General features: G+C 38.0%; 1 protein-coding gene across 3 annotated transcripts in view; it reads right to left on the reverse strand.

Annotated features, from left to right (window-relative positions):
- The window catches only part of HIBCH (3-hydroxyisobutyryl-CoA hydrolase), a 38,542-nt gene that overhangs the window by 1,775 nt on the left and 23,056 nt on the right, over positions 1-13,711 (reverse strand). For 2 of the 3 annotated variants that reach the window (XM_065069865.1, XM_065069864.1), the window contains 6 exons: positions 12,656-12,801; positions 12,155-12,241; positions 10,532-10,590; positions 9,679-9,760; positions 6,062-6,181; positions 4,857-4,890 (listed from right to left, as the gene is read on the reverse strand). In XM_065069865.1, coding sequence (XP_064925937.1) covers positions 4,857-4,890; positions 6,062-6,181; positions 9,679-9,760; positions 10,532-10,590; positions 12,155-12,241; positions 12,656-12,801 — 528 coding nt within the window. The remainder of the gene's footprint in view (positions 1-4,856; positions 4,891-6,061; positions 6,182-9,678; positions 9,761-10,531; positions 10,591-12,154; positions 12,242-12,655; positions 12,802-13,711) is intronic. The other variant, XM_065069866.1, reaches the window with a different exon arrangement.

Genomic DNA, 13,711 nt, shown 5'->3' on the forward strand with positions numbered 1-13,711 from the left:
TAGGATGAGGTCAGACTGCAACCAGACAGACAACCACAGCAAATACACAGGAGACAAAATCAATGTGCTCTGGAGAAAACGGAGGTTTTGTAACAGAAGTATTTCTACTAGAATACCATTTTTTGCATTGTGACCTGTCTAGAGATGTAGCTGGGGTTCCTGATGACACAAGAACAGTGGGTCACTGTAGCCCAAGCTTTGAAAGAACAGATCTGAAATTAGCGCTTTCTGTTCAATTTACTACTGACTTCTGCTCTTCCGTGTAAAACTGGGAAGTCTGGATGATACTCCTTCTGGACAAGGGCTTGCAAAATCTGACTCTTTGTAGCATATAGGAGATGACTCAAAGTAGGTGTTAAATGCTTAAGGCCCAATTTAAACACATCAAATAAACTACTAATGAAATGACTAATGAGGACAGAGTAAAGCAGAGTATCTTAATGGGAAAATCACGAATATTTAGTTGTAAATACAGACAGTTACTGCGGACCTATGTACACTTAACTGTGAAGATGTGTATAATCTTGTTAAGTATCCTTTACAGAATCACAGAATGTCAGGGATTGGAAGGGACCTCAAAAGCTCATCCAGTCCAATCCCCCTGCAGGAGCAGGAACACCCAGATGAGGTTACACAGGAACATGTCCAGGTGGGTTTGAATGTCTCCAGAGAAGGAGACTCCACAACCCCCCTGGGCAGCCTGTTCCAGTGTCTGTCACCCTCACTGTGAAGAAGTTTCTTCTCAAATTTAAGTGGAACCTCTTGTGTTCCAGTTTGAACCCATTACCCCTTGTCCTATCACTGGTTGTCACCGAGAAGAGCCTGGCTCCATCCTCATGACATTCACCCTTTATATATTTGTAAACATTAATGAGGTCACCCCTCAGTCTCCTCTTCTCCAAACTAAAGAGCCCCAGCTCCCTCAGCCTTTCTTCATAAGGGAGGTGCTCCACTCCCTTCATCATCTTTGTTGCCCTGTGCTGGACTCTCTCCAGCAGTTCCCTGTCCTTCTGGAACTGAGGGGCCCAGAACTGGACACAATATTCCAGGTGTTGTCTCACCAGGGCAGAGTAGAGGGGCAGGAGAACCTTTACACTGTATCCTGGGAAATACATTGCCAAAGAGCAAATCATCACTGAATGAATTGTGTGTAAAAGTGTAACAAGAAAATACCAATTCTCAAAAAGCATTCCTTGTATCACGGGAGTGTTGACAGCATGTCAGCAAGAACAGCTGCACTATAAATAATAATAAGAAGAGAGAGTTTATTTGTGTGTATATATGACCAGTGTGAATAGAATTCCAGAGCGTCCTTCCAAGCACCTTTCTGGCTCCAAGAAAACCCATAAAGATGCTATTAAAAATGTGATTTTTTTAAGAATTTAAAAAAGAGCAGCTGTAGTGACTGTGGCTCTCTAGGACAGACCGATCACCCAACGCCCCTCCTCACATTCCCTGCAGGTGTGTGGTTATCAGCAGCTGATTTGGAGATGCACCTGTGTCCTGGAGACCTCCTGACCACACACAGCACATGAGGGAGGACGGGGAGGAAACACCTCCCGGTTCCTCTGCTGAGAACAGAACTTGTTCCTTTTCTGACAGAGAGTTTGGAGCAGGATGGTTCTAAAGGTGTGTGGACAGAAGACGCTCAGAGACTAGATATTTTGAAGAATAACAGTTTTTTTTGGTAAGTGGTCATGTCTTTCTAAACAGGCTGCGTTTGTGGTGACTAAACTAGAACGAGCCAGGATAAGAAATGTGGAAAGGAGTCTGATTTGAAGTTCAGTAGAAAGAACGCCTACCTAAAGATTGTGTCTTATCAAAAGACAAGCTTTATGGCGGTCTGTGGTAAAAAATGTGACTTGGAAACTTATTTTTAACTTCTCCCTCTCTAACCAACTCTTGGAAAATACCTAGAAAATAAATGCTGTTCAAATTATAATGGCACTAATTAATATTTCCGTAGCTGAAGACACACAGGTATTGCAACCCTTTAGCTTGCATCTCCAAAGAGAAAGGAGAATCTGGGTCCTGCGTCCGTTTACCTGCAAATACAGGACACTGATTTTGAAAAGAAACCCATTATATAGATAGAAAAAAGTCCACGTGTTTACTACTACAGCTTCAATTCTGAAATACAGTAGTAATTCCCAGTCATTCTCCACTCTATGGCACTGCTGTGTAATTAAATTAATCTTTCTCTTTGGCTTTGTGGCCAGTTTTACTCTGGTGGATAAACTGCTCATAATGGTCTCTCAAAGGAAATCTTTAACCTTGTATTGAGTTAAAGTATTTGTTTTCTAATAGTATAATGAAAGTATTCCCCTTCTGTAGTAACTTGTGTATATTTTGTATTTCTTCAGCTTGAGATATGGATCACTACAAAAATGGAGCAAAAATTCTGAAGCTTCAAAGGTAAGCTAAGGGAAGTTTATTAAGACAAAAGGAACTGAACTCAGACGTCGTATTAAGGGTTTGTTCTTGTGGTTTACATTAAAAAAACCCAAAAAACCAAAGATCTCCTCTGTTTAGTAGGGGAGAGGGCAGGAGCCGCACAGAAATAAGGTGTTTGCAGGGCAAACAATCTGTAGGAGGCCTTTACAATTCCAGTTGGGGCGTACATCCCTGCACAAGTCGTTAGGAGGCTCATTTAACAGATTTTTGTCCCCTTTGGCTGTTGAGGTTGTGGTCTATCTGGGTGTGTTTGGGCACCGACTCCAAAAATGACTTTTCTTATGCAACAAAAATTTAAAAATGAAATTATTGGAAGTTGCTCAGAGCTATGCATTTCTTAGTTTATGTATTATTCTATAAATCGAGGTGAAACATTGATATCTGAAGTGTCCAAAGACCGCATTTACTATTATATGGGGAAATGTTGATGAAATACAATTAAATACGATCTGTGTATTTTATGCCTTAAGGGTTTTGGCTTTTCTTTAGTAGCTGCAATCACAAGAATCATAACTAGGGAAGACTGTTTGCCAGCAGATTTTCAGTCTGGTTGAAAGAGAACTGGCTAAAAGAAAAAAGGAAATGTTGACTTCAGGTCAAAGCAGGCTTAAAAAGCTTTTAAGCATACTTCTTCCCTAGCATTCCTATTAAAGTTATTGTTTGAAGCAGATAAAAGCCATTATTAAAACCTGATCTGTGGCCATTGCTGCTGAAAAACAATAATTAAAAACTAAAATCTGATTATATTTTTATTTTGTGGTAGACAGGGTCAACAGCTGGCTTTTAAATGCTTGTAATGTAATGTTTTAATAAAGAAAAAGGTAATACTTAGTTAAAATTTTTATAATTTTTATTTTTATTCATCATGCTTGATCCTGTGAAGTGCTTAATAATCTTACTTCCTATTAACAAGGACGCTCAGCACATTGTTGGATACTGATTTTTATGAGATTAGACCTAACTGCAAAAATGATCTTGAGTGAGACTCTGCACCACTCTTAAACAAGAGAAACCATTTTAAAAGTTAAGACTTTGCTCTGTCACTCTATGTCAAAGCTTCTCAACTGCTGTTCTTGCCACTTCTTCCTTCACAAGCAGTTTGTGTAATTTACTGGCCACGCTGACAAGTGATTTACTTTCGTCCCCTACTGCATCCCCAGATGGTTTGATGACCTTGTGCATTACAGTGAGAATCTGGTTTGGGGTTCATCTGCCTCTCAGCCTTTGAGTCTGTCGCTTCCTGAATAACATTTCTATGTGGTGATTTGGAAGATATCCTAGGAATATTCATTTTAAGCTATCTTTGTCCCCATTACCAACACAATGAAAACCATGCACTTCTCAACATGCATGGCAAATTCTTCAAAGGAGTGTCTGCTAATAAGTGCCAAGATGAATTATTAAAATCAGAGTCTTTTTCCATGCTGTGCAAACTTTGCATCTCTCACACCATTTATATGTATATAGAAAATATAGTATTACTAATAGTGAACACTCAAAATAGTATCCTCTACTCAAGTAGATTTTAAAGTACTTTATAAAGACATATAAAAATAAGGAGGAGGTGATGATACATAGTCAAGTATAAAACTGTGTGAATTAAAAGGCAGGTTCCCTCAACCCCCAAGTGTTATTCACCCAAATGTCTTGTACGGTAAGCTCCTTGGAAAAGGAAATGCCTGTGCTTTGTTTCATCTTGTGCTGAATAGTACATAAATAATTACTACAGTTTCTAACAGATCTGACATTGGGTTTGAGAAACTGCACAGTGAATCAGCAGCAGAATCAAGGACAGAGTCTGTCCCCTATATGAACTTGCTGAGCTGCTGCTCTACTTTTACTAATACCTATCTTGACCCATGCCATAAAATGCTGAATTATTTAACATTAAGTTTGCATATATAGTTTTTTAATAGTAAAACACCTGTGTACAGAGATATATCGGACATGGGTGAACGTAGTCTCTGTTCTATCTATTTTCTATGCAAATAGTTGGTTTTGACTTGGAGTCTTAAACCCCGTTATAACTGGCTGAACCAGCTCTGTGGCAACACTCCATCCGGACACACAAATGATACACACAGCTACTTGCTACTGTCAGTATTAAATACATTTTGAACTTTCCCAATGAACTGGTGAAACCCTTTCTTGGTACTGGGTTACCAGACAGATAAATAACGTTAGGAAACTGAGGTTGCCCAAAGGAAACAACATGTGTGTCACACTGTGGAACAAGTAATAAACTGTGGCCATATGGGAGTCCAACAAACAAAACCAGTAGCAAGCTGGGAAGTGTTCTCTGGTCAGCTGCTGCTGCACTGTTCTTAACCTCTAGAGATGCAACACAACAGTGAGTCTGTGTGTTATTAAGTTTGGGAAGCATTTCAGGTGTGCATGCTTACCTGCTCGAACTCCTTCATAGAAGTCATGGCCTTTCTGAAAAATTAAAAAAAAATGAAGCTGTAACATGACAGATTCTTTTATCCTGGCTTTCCCTGTCTCACTTCTGCTTGAAATACAAGTTCTCAAGATTTGGTTAAATCCCACTTGTACTGTCCTCATCTAGTCCTGCTTTCTCTTCACTTATTAAAGAGCTCTACATTATCTTGCTTAAATGCAGCCACAACTCTTAAAATCAGTCTGTTAAACTATCAGCCAAATTCTACACAGTGCATGCTCTCTCTCTGGGTTACATCTCGGGTTTTTATTTGTTTTTCTAAAGAGTTTTGCATGGTAGAGGCAAGGTGTGTAGGATCAGAAGTTCTTCAGAAAAAGGCCAGTCTTCAGGAATTGTGATGTATTCTGCATCCTTGGAACACTTTGGTTAAACAGAATCCTGGAAACATTCAGTTATTTTTTTATAAAGGGAAACATAACATTTAAATCTCTAAAGATGCTTCACTGGCAATGAAGGAACAATACTACTTTCAAGACAGATATGGCAAGGATACTGCCAGGCACTACAACGTGTCAGAATTAGATACATTTTTCACTCATATTTTATTTTAAAGCATTTTCTTTAACCATCACACATCATTTAATTGGATACATAAAAATCTTATCTTATAAAAATCTTATTTTAAAATCTGACAAAACTAATAATAAGCATGCCACGGGGAAGCTTTATGAGGAAATAGTTCAGATAATTAGTTAGCAACTCTGTTCTGCTGAAAGGATCACTTCCTCAAATGTTAACCAAATACTCAGCCCTTACTACAAATAGCACTAACACCTCTTGTTTTCTTTAATAATTTTATCACAGCACTCCTGAAAGGCAGTGATATTCAACTATTCCCATCCTGCTGATGGGAAGCGAGGCACTGAGGACTAAGTAATTTAAATAGGAAATCTGTTCAAGAACAGCAGAGTTTTAAAATCATGGTCCAAATACAAAACTTTCTATATTGTAACATTATCATAGTTTTCTTAACAAAAGCCCTCTAGCACTCCCATCTGACCATCATTAACGTAGTCTCCTTCGAGTTGCATGGAAGGACAAGGAACTGGAAAAAAAACCAAAGTGACTGCCTAACAAATACACAATGAAGATATTGAAAACTAAAACTTATAAACTGTGAGTCTTTGATGGAAAGAACTGCTCGCTCACCAGACACGCTTGGCTCAGTCTATATTCCATCCTGAGTACTTCTTGCAAGCTCATGGAAGCTCCTTCTCTGAGCTGCCTGAGAGTAATCTTTAAGGAGGTAGGTGACATCTTATTAAGAGTCTGGGGAAGACATTAACAAATATTTTTATTCCCTTCAATTCAGATACGTTTGCAAGTCTGTCTGTTCTGCATTTTAGACTTGTGAAGGAAATGACAGCACTCTTGTCCCTGAGCACACTTCTGTGATACCCGTTCCTCCTGCCCCCTCCCACCCTGCTGTCATCCTCAATGAACTCACTTGCAGGAGCTTCGATCAGCAACATTTCTGGGCTGTGCACCATCCCTTGTGCAAAGCCCCAAACTCCTACGGTCACATCATTTATGAGGAAATTACTACTAGCCAGAAAATCTAATGCAGCTTGAAAGCCATTTCCAAACAAGTTATTTTGAGAAGTGAAGGCGAGTGTTACAAGGAATTATATTCCATTTTTTAATATCATATATATAGTCTGAATTTCTCTTGAATATTACTGATATGGTAGCTGATATTAGTATTGTACAGCATTTAAGTTTTATTTGGTAAAACAGTCAGAATAGCAAGGTAAATTAGTGAGATTAGCCACAAATTTTAAGTAGTTGCTTTAGGATCATCTGCAAAGACTAGACAATAGATTAAGAAGAAAATTGTGAAAGAAGAAAATGTATTAAAAGAAATGAAACATAAATGTGTATTTGTCCAGGTTTCTGGTCTGGGATCAACAGACACTGTAGTAATTTAGCCCTGCATTGCTCTGCTGATAGGAAGGCTGGAGGTCTTACCCTCCTTTTGACTGAGCTATAAATATTATGTGGCAGGATTTTGTTAAGGCACCCAAACAAATGCTGCAAATCTGGCTCTCATGACTGTCCTTCAATTAACATGCCAGCAAACAGTAGGAGGAGGTGGGGAGAAAGAAAGAAAACAACTGAGTTTTAAAGCTTTCAGGGTTGTGGGGGAAAGGAGCTAAACCTTATTGTTGTTGATCTTTGTTTTCTTGCTCCAAACAAGACTCTTCTTTCCCTTTTAACGCAGCTAAAAGCTCTGTAGTACTCACAGTACAATACATGTTTCCCGTTGATTAGGACGTTTCACCAGTAGTGAAAAGCGGCAGATGGTAAGATTTGCCCCTTTATGTTATTTTCATGGCAGACACAGACTGAAATGGCAGGTCATCAACATTAACATTTTTCCTGGCTCCCAATTACTCTTCATCCCTCTCCAGACACCAGCTGATGCAGCAATGACCCATTTTGCCTCGTTAAGCTGGAAAACATGCGATTGCCAAGCGTATTGCAAAAGCACCGGTTCTGTCAGTCTGTTATTTGCATGTTGACCACTTGCCTTGAGAGACAAGCTGGTTTTGAAAGAGCTAATGCTGGCTCAAGCTGTTGACGTCTCCTCAGTTCGGGTAAAGCTCTCTAATGACGAGCTGCCTTTCAGCAGATAAAGAACCCAGCTATACCTCTAATTACATCACCATGTAGGTCTTGGATGGATAGCAACTCTTAACTGGACTCTTCCTTTCCTGTGATATGCTCTTGCTGGCTCTACCTTTGAACGGGACCTTTTCACCTTTGCGTTTCACATTCTGTCACTAGATTAAGGATTCTTCACCGAGGCCAGATTAAATGGTATGCACAGTGCAACCAGATGGTTCCACAGGTGAAATGGTCATGGCAAATGGTCATGGCAAATTCTTTCTGGTCAAAGAAAGCATCGAGATGGGGAATATCTGAAAACTGCACTCGACTAGTCTAGGGCATCCAGCAGCTGCCTTCCCTTGGCATATCAATGAGGCTGAAGGTGGAGGAGGCACTGCCATAAATCAGACTGAAGGAAGAGGAATGAGGAAAGAAAATGGGTAGGTGTAATTGCAGAAAAATGAGTCACCAGTGTATCTAGAAATAAATTCCCTGTACAAGGAGGAGGAGGGGATCAGTGCTAGGGAACAAGCCTGAAAAGGAGAAGTGGGGGGTACTAAAATGCAAAGAAGTCTTCACAGACGTATTTGACATCTATTCCCGTATCTTTGAGACCGTCTTCATTTCAACATAATGATCCTGAAAGCTACAAGCTGAATTTGCACTAGAACTGAATTCCAATTAGATACTATCAGAGGGTGACTGAATTAAGTGGCACCGACTCAGTGGAGTCCCTTACAAGAATAACACCTGGAACAGTGGCTCCATCTTTTGTCTCCATGGCCCATTAAAGCTTCTGACGTGAGCTGCTGAGGGTCCCTGATGAAGACTTTAACTTAAAAATAAACAAAATAGCTCTCAGAGCTCTAGTGCATCACTTCCCTTGCAATAGGTGAGGATACCTGTCATTTATACTTTCTGAGATACCAAAGCATTTGTTCATACACAGGGAGCAACAGCTCTGGATGAGCTTTGACAAAATAGGTGCATCTAGCCAAAGCATCATAGAAAAGTTACTTAAGGACAGAAATAGTGCTCCCTTGCTGGTCTGCTAGGAGTTTCAGAAGGCTGTTTTGCTTGAATTCAACACTACTGAGATACCATCCAGCTTTATTCCTGTAATCTCTCTCGTCCACTTGCTGCAAACCCATTTTATTCAATGAAACTTGAATATAAGTTGAATGTAATATAAGCAAAGCTCTAATGGAGTTTTGCTTCCATAATGCATATGGTAAACTTCTGGCAGTGTACTAGGTGTACTAGTTGGCACAAAGATAATTTTAAAACTTCCTTTTTCAAAAACTGTTTGAGAGTTCCAGTCCCCAAATATTAAAACTTTAATTAAAAACTAAACTCCCAAATATATCTGTGTATCTGGGACAGGATGCCTAATGTTAATGATACTACATTATAAAACAAAAGCCTGAAGATGATGGATGTTTTATTTTCTTACAAGAGCAGGATTTTTTCTGTAAGCTGTAACTGAAGTACAAACAAAGCTTGTTCTATCCAATTGTAAGTAATATTTAACAGCTCCAGGACAGACTTGTACAATGCACCTGAATACAGACACTTCAAAAGAAAATGAGTAAGTACACACATTACTTAGAAATGAAGATAAATTGCTTCTTGCTTTTGAGTCTGAAGTGTGTATTAAGTGTGTAGTATTACTGTACATTTTTTTTGAGTAGTGACTAAATCCAACACCCAGGAATGCATTAAAAAGATCAAAAAACACTTTGTGATGATAAATTGCTTGCTGTTTACTCACATGAGATATCTGGAATGGAGGAAGAACAATGTTCTTCTGGCACTGTTTTATTGCAATCCTTGGCAATAAAATGAGCAGCTATAAAAGGAACCTTTATCACCAACAACCCCCGAACGTGGGAAGGGGAGAAGGGAAAGGGAGGGTTATTTTTACTAGATGACAATTTTATGCAATATATGATGGTATGCATAGTGTGTGGTTTTACAGAGGAAGATTCTTGTCTGTGTAGAACTACTGACAATCCCATGGGACTGTACGTGAGAACCTGAGGATCTTGGCCTAGTGTCCTACTAGTGTCGCATAGCATTAGTGATGTTAATAAGGTGACTAAAGTCTGCCCCGCTATAAGAAATTACAGAACCAGAAATAATCTCTGGGACATTACCTCTAGCTGCTTAGCGGCAAAAGGAGAACCATCTTGCTTTAATTTTTGAACAATTTCTTCCACACTATTTGCTGAAAAAATACTAAAAGAAATGAGTTAATAAATGAATGAAATACTTCAGGCTTCCTCTTCCCTCTGAAGTGACAGTAACAGAATTTAGAAAGCGTAACCAGCTGATCTGGCTTTTCTTAGCAATTGTTTAGTTTTCAGTAACTCATTTGACAGGCATCTCCTCTTCCTTTACAAGTCTTCAGCATTTCAATAAATCTCACTCACAAACTCCGATATTTATCCAGAAACTTTAATGACTACCCTCAGTTTTATCTGTATTTTTATAACACATCAAATCTTTAGCTATGGGCTCCACTCTACTGGTTTGCTGTCAACATCCTTCACCTCTAAACTTAGTTACTGCCATCCTTTTTCAAGAGTTTTAGCTGATTCTTATTGCTCTCATTTATTTCTCCTTCCCTTTCTGATACACAGAATTTCCAGTCATAGATACGGTCTTATACCAATGAGTGTAAATGCACTACGTAACATTTCATGTCCAACTGAACGATTAGTCCCACAAGTCCCCATCTACTTTCTATAGAAAATTTTCATTTTAATGTGCCAAATGGTAGTTGTTTAATATAATGGTGCATGAATCATGTAAATATGTTCAATATTTAGTATACTGATGAGTGAAGTATTTAATGAGCTTCAGATAAAGCTCCCTAAAGACCAAAAAGTTATTGTTAACTTGAATGTAATTTCTGTCACCTTATCTGTGGAACACTGGTACTGTTACTGGATTTAACTTCATATTCTCTATCTAAAAGAAAAGAAAATAAGAAAGATTGCTGAGTACCTGTTAATCTTCTCCATATGTTCATCAAGTACAAACTCCTTTTCCTGATCAACTTTGCTCTATTTAAAAAGCAAATACTTGGTTATTTTAGACTGAAAGCTTATCAGTACTGAAAAATTTCAATTACTTGTGTTACAGAAATAGCATATATTAACATTTATTATTCATAAGACATTGACACTTTTAATGAATTACTATTTTGCAGTGTGTATAAATGAACGTGTCCCTTTATTCTGTAAATGCTAAAGATGTCGCCTCATAATGCAGTGCTTGCTCTGAGCTAACATTTATGCATATTTGAGTGGGCGGTTATCTTGTACACAAGCAATCATTATTATTCTATCAATACACTTCTGTAATATACACTAAGAAAGCCAGTGTAGATAAATCTACTCAGAAACTTGAGGATGTTTAAAAAAACCCACAAACACAACAGTTTTTTTTCCTCAAAAAATATACAGGCATGTATGTAGGTATTTTTTTTAAAAAAGCTATCAAAAAAAAGGCATTTTTCTTCTTTATCTTTTCTCTGTCATTTTACAAAATTTTATTTAGACAGCTAAAGAGCGCAGAAGATCTGTTGTCCTTATGTGGAAAGGCTGCCAAATGTTTCATATCTTCTGGCATCCAAGGGTTTAGGACATAAGCAGATGTTTCTGTAACAGCAGCTGAGGCTGAGAAAGGTTCCCTGTCATTTCAGTTCTGATATCTAAAAATACACGGCTTCCTTTTCCACCCAGTGTCACCTTGTAAAGCACTACACTGCAACATACCATCACTCCTATTTCGTAGCTTTCCAGTTTGTCAAAATAATCAGTACTACTATGTAAATTAGCTCATCCCATTTATTTTTCTAATTATTCTTTATATATAAACTTAGTCATTCCAAACCAGAAATAACAAGAGTAGACACTGCTCATTTTAAAGCCAAACAACTGGGGAGTAATAGATTGACCGAATACATTGAATCCTGACTTGACTTCAGAAGTTTCCTTTCTTTTGAAATAAGATTACAGTGCACATCAAAACAGCTAAAATAACCACTGAATGAAGCAATTGTAAAGCCAAAATGTTTTGTTTTCATGCCTGTTTTTACATGCAGCTAATACAAATACTGATTACGTATTCTTGACAGAGTTACATTCACGTCCAGAATCACAACAGAGATCTATGGGTTTGTCTGCTGGGAAAGCAGCAGCTTTCTCCTTAAAATACTGCTGTAAGACCTCAGGTGCTTTCCTACAATGTATGTGCTAGTACTTATCCTATGGATAACTGCTGTGCTTATTCCGTCTTTCAATTATCTCAAGGTTACAAACATATAAAATATTTCAGAAATTAAAGGAAAAACTCAAGCCTTTAAATTCAGGTTTCAGATTGGAACTGCGGATGATCTGCATCAAAATAATGCTAAAATTTACATCAAATACATCAAGCATTTAAATTTTAATTTTGACCGCTACAGAATGAGCGCTACAAATTAGAATTTTAAAGAGTGCTAAGAGTTTGGACACCCATCAGTTTTTAACCATAAAACAAATTATCAATAGCATGGATTAAAAAAGCATTTGTATTTACGTAAGTTTAACAGTTCTGCTTGATTTCAGCAACTGATCGGATTACCTTCACATGGTAAGAGTTCAGTAAGTCTGCAATATTTTCTGTTGAAGGAGATTTCAGCGCTATCAGGTCCTTCTCTAAGGCAGGTAGCTATTACAAATAAGATTTAATTAAAAATAAGTAAAACAAAATGTACTTATTGGATTATTACTACTCTGGTCATAGTAATAGATAGTGTATATGTATATAAACACCACCCCACAATTTTTGCACAGATCTTAAAGAGGTATTAAGTAAACAACACAAAGAGCCAGAGTTCACTTTCCATTGTTGAACCATCTGGACTTAGTGATGTCTGCAGTGACGAGCAACAGACTGATAAAGAACATATTAATGGGATGTTAACTAAATTTTAAAAAAAACCTGTTCACAGTGCATGGCCAGTGTATTAATGTAATGTAATTGTGCCTCTGCATGCTGACAGAAGTACACTGGCATGCTACACAACTCAAACTTGTTGTTACAGCGCAGGCTGTGCCCTTGCTAGCCCTGGTTAGCACTTACCTTTTCAGAGTCTACAAAATGCGTGGCGATGCCAGCTTTTAGTACATCTCTTCCTTTTAGCCGAAAACCTGTTAGTGCCAGGAAATAGCCCATCTTTCCTGATAGCCTTGGCAAGAAATATCCTCCACCTACATCAGGAAAAAGGCCTGTAATAAACAAGACAAAACCGAAACATGAAGGGAGAAGAACTTGTCCTGATCACGGATGTAACTTAGCAGTTATTTTTTCTTGTCTGGCCTGTATCTCCCTGATGTAGGTATGGCTCTCTTGCCCCAGGAAAGACTTGCTCCTTGACTTAGTTTGACATTTCTCTTTCATCAAAAGCCTTCCTAAAAGAAAACTCTGGAACACCTTCCAAACTGACTCCTTTCCACTGGCACATAATTTACAAATATCTACCAGACAACAGCGTCTGTTCTATCTGCCAGCAACTTGAGACATCTTTAGAAGCCTGAAGAATCAAATGTGCTCTCAGAAAAAACAGAGGTGACACAAAGAACTGTGAAATAATCTGTGCCACCTCAAACTGGCTGCTGCTTTTTCTCTGAAATTTGTTATTACTATAAAAATATCAAACAATGATGAAGTGCCTCTTGCACATCGAAGTTTGAACAAATTTTGAGGCTGAGAAATTCCTAACAGATCAACAATATTGCCAGGGTCTTCCTCAAGGTGGAGGCACAACATGCTGACCTAATACCCAGCTCTTTGAGGGGACTAGGACTAACCTGCAATTTAAAAAAATTATATAACTTTCCCATTCAGTGACTGTCTTACATTTCTGTTTTTTTAAAATCTAGAGAGTAGGGTGATTTTTAAAAATTCAAAGCTGTGAATAAAATTTAAAAATGTTTAACAGCTGTAAATGCAAAATATACCTACTTTTATCAAACTTTAAATATTTAAAATAACTTTGTCAATATCTACATTATTCCGTTATATATACTAATCACCTACACAATAAATTCAAATGCTTTTTGTAACTTTTAACATACTTAAGAAAACTAAATCTAGCTTTATCAGGCTCAGAAATCTAAATGGAAAGCAGTATCCTGC

The sequence above is a fragment of the Columba livia genome, chromosome 7, assembly GCF_036013475.1.
Source record: "Columba livia isolate bColLiv1 breed racing homer chromosome 7, bColLiv1.pat.W.v2, whole genome shotgun sequence".
In the NCBI taxonomy this organism is placed as follows: domain Eukaryota; kingdom Metazoa; phylum Chordata; class Aves; order Columbiformes; family Columbidae; genus Columba; species Columba livia.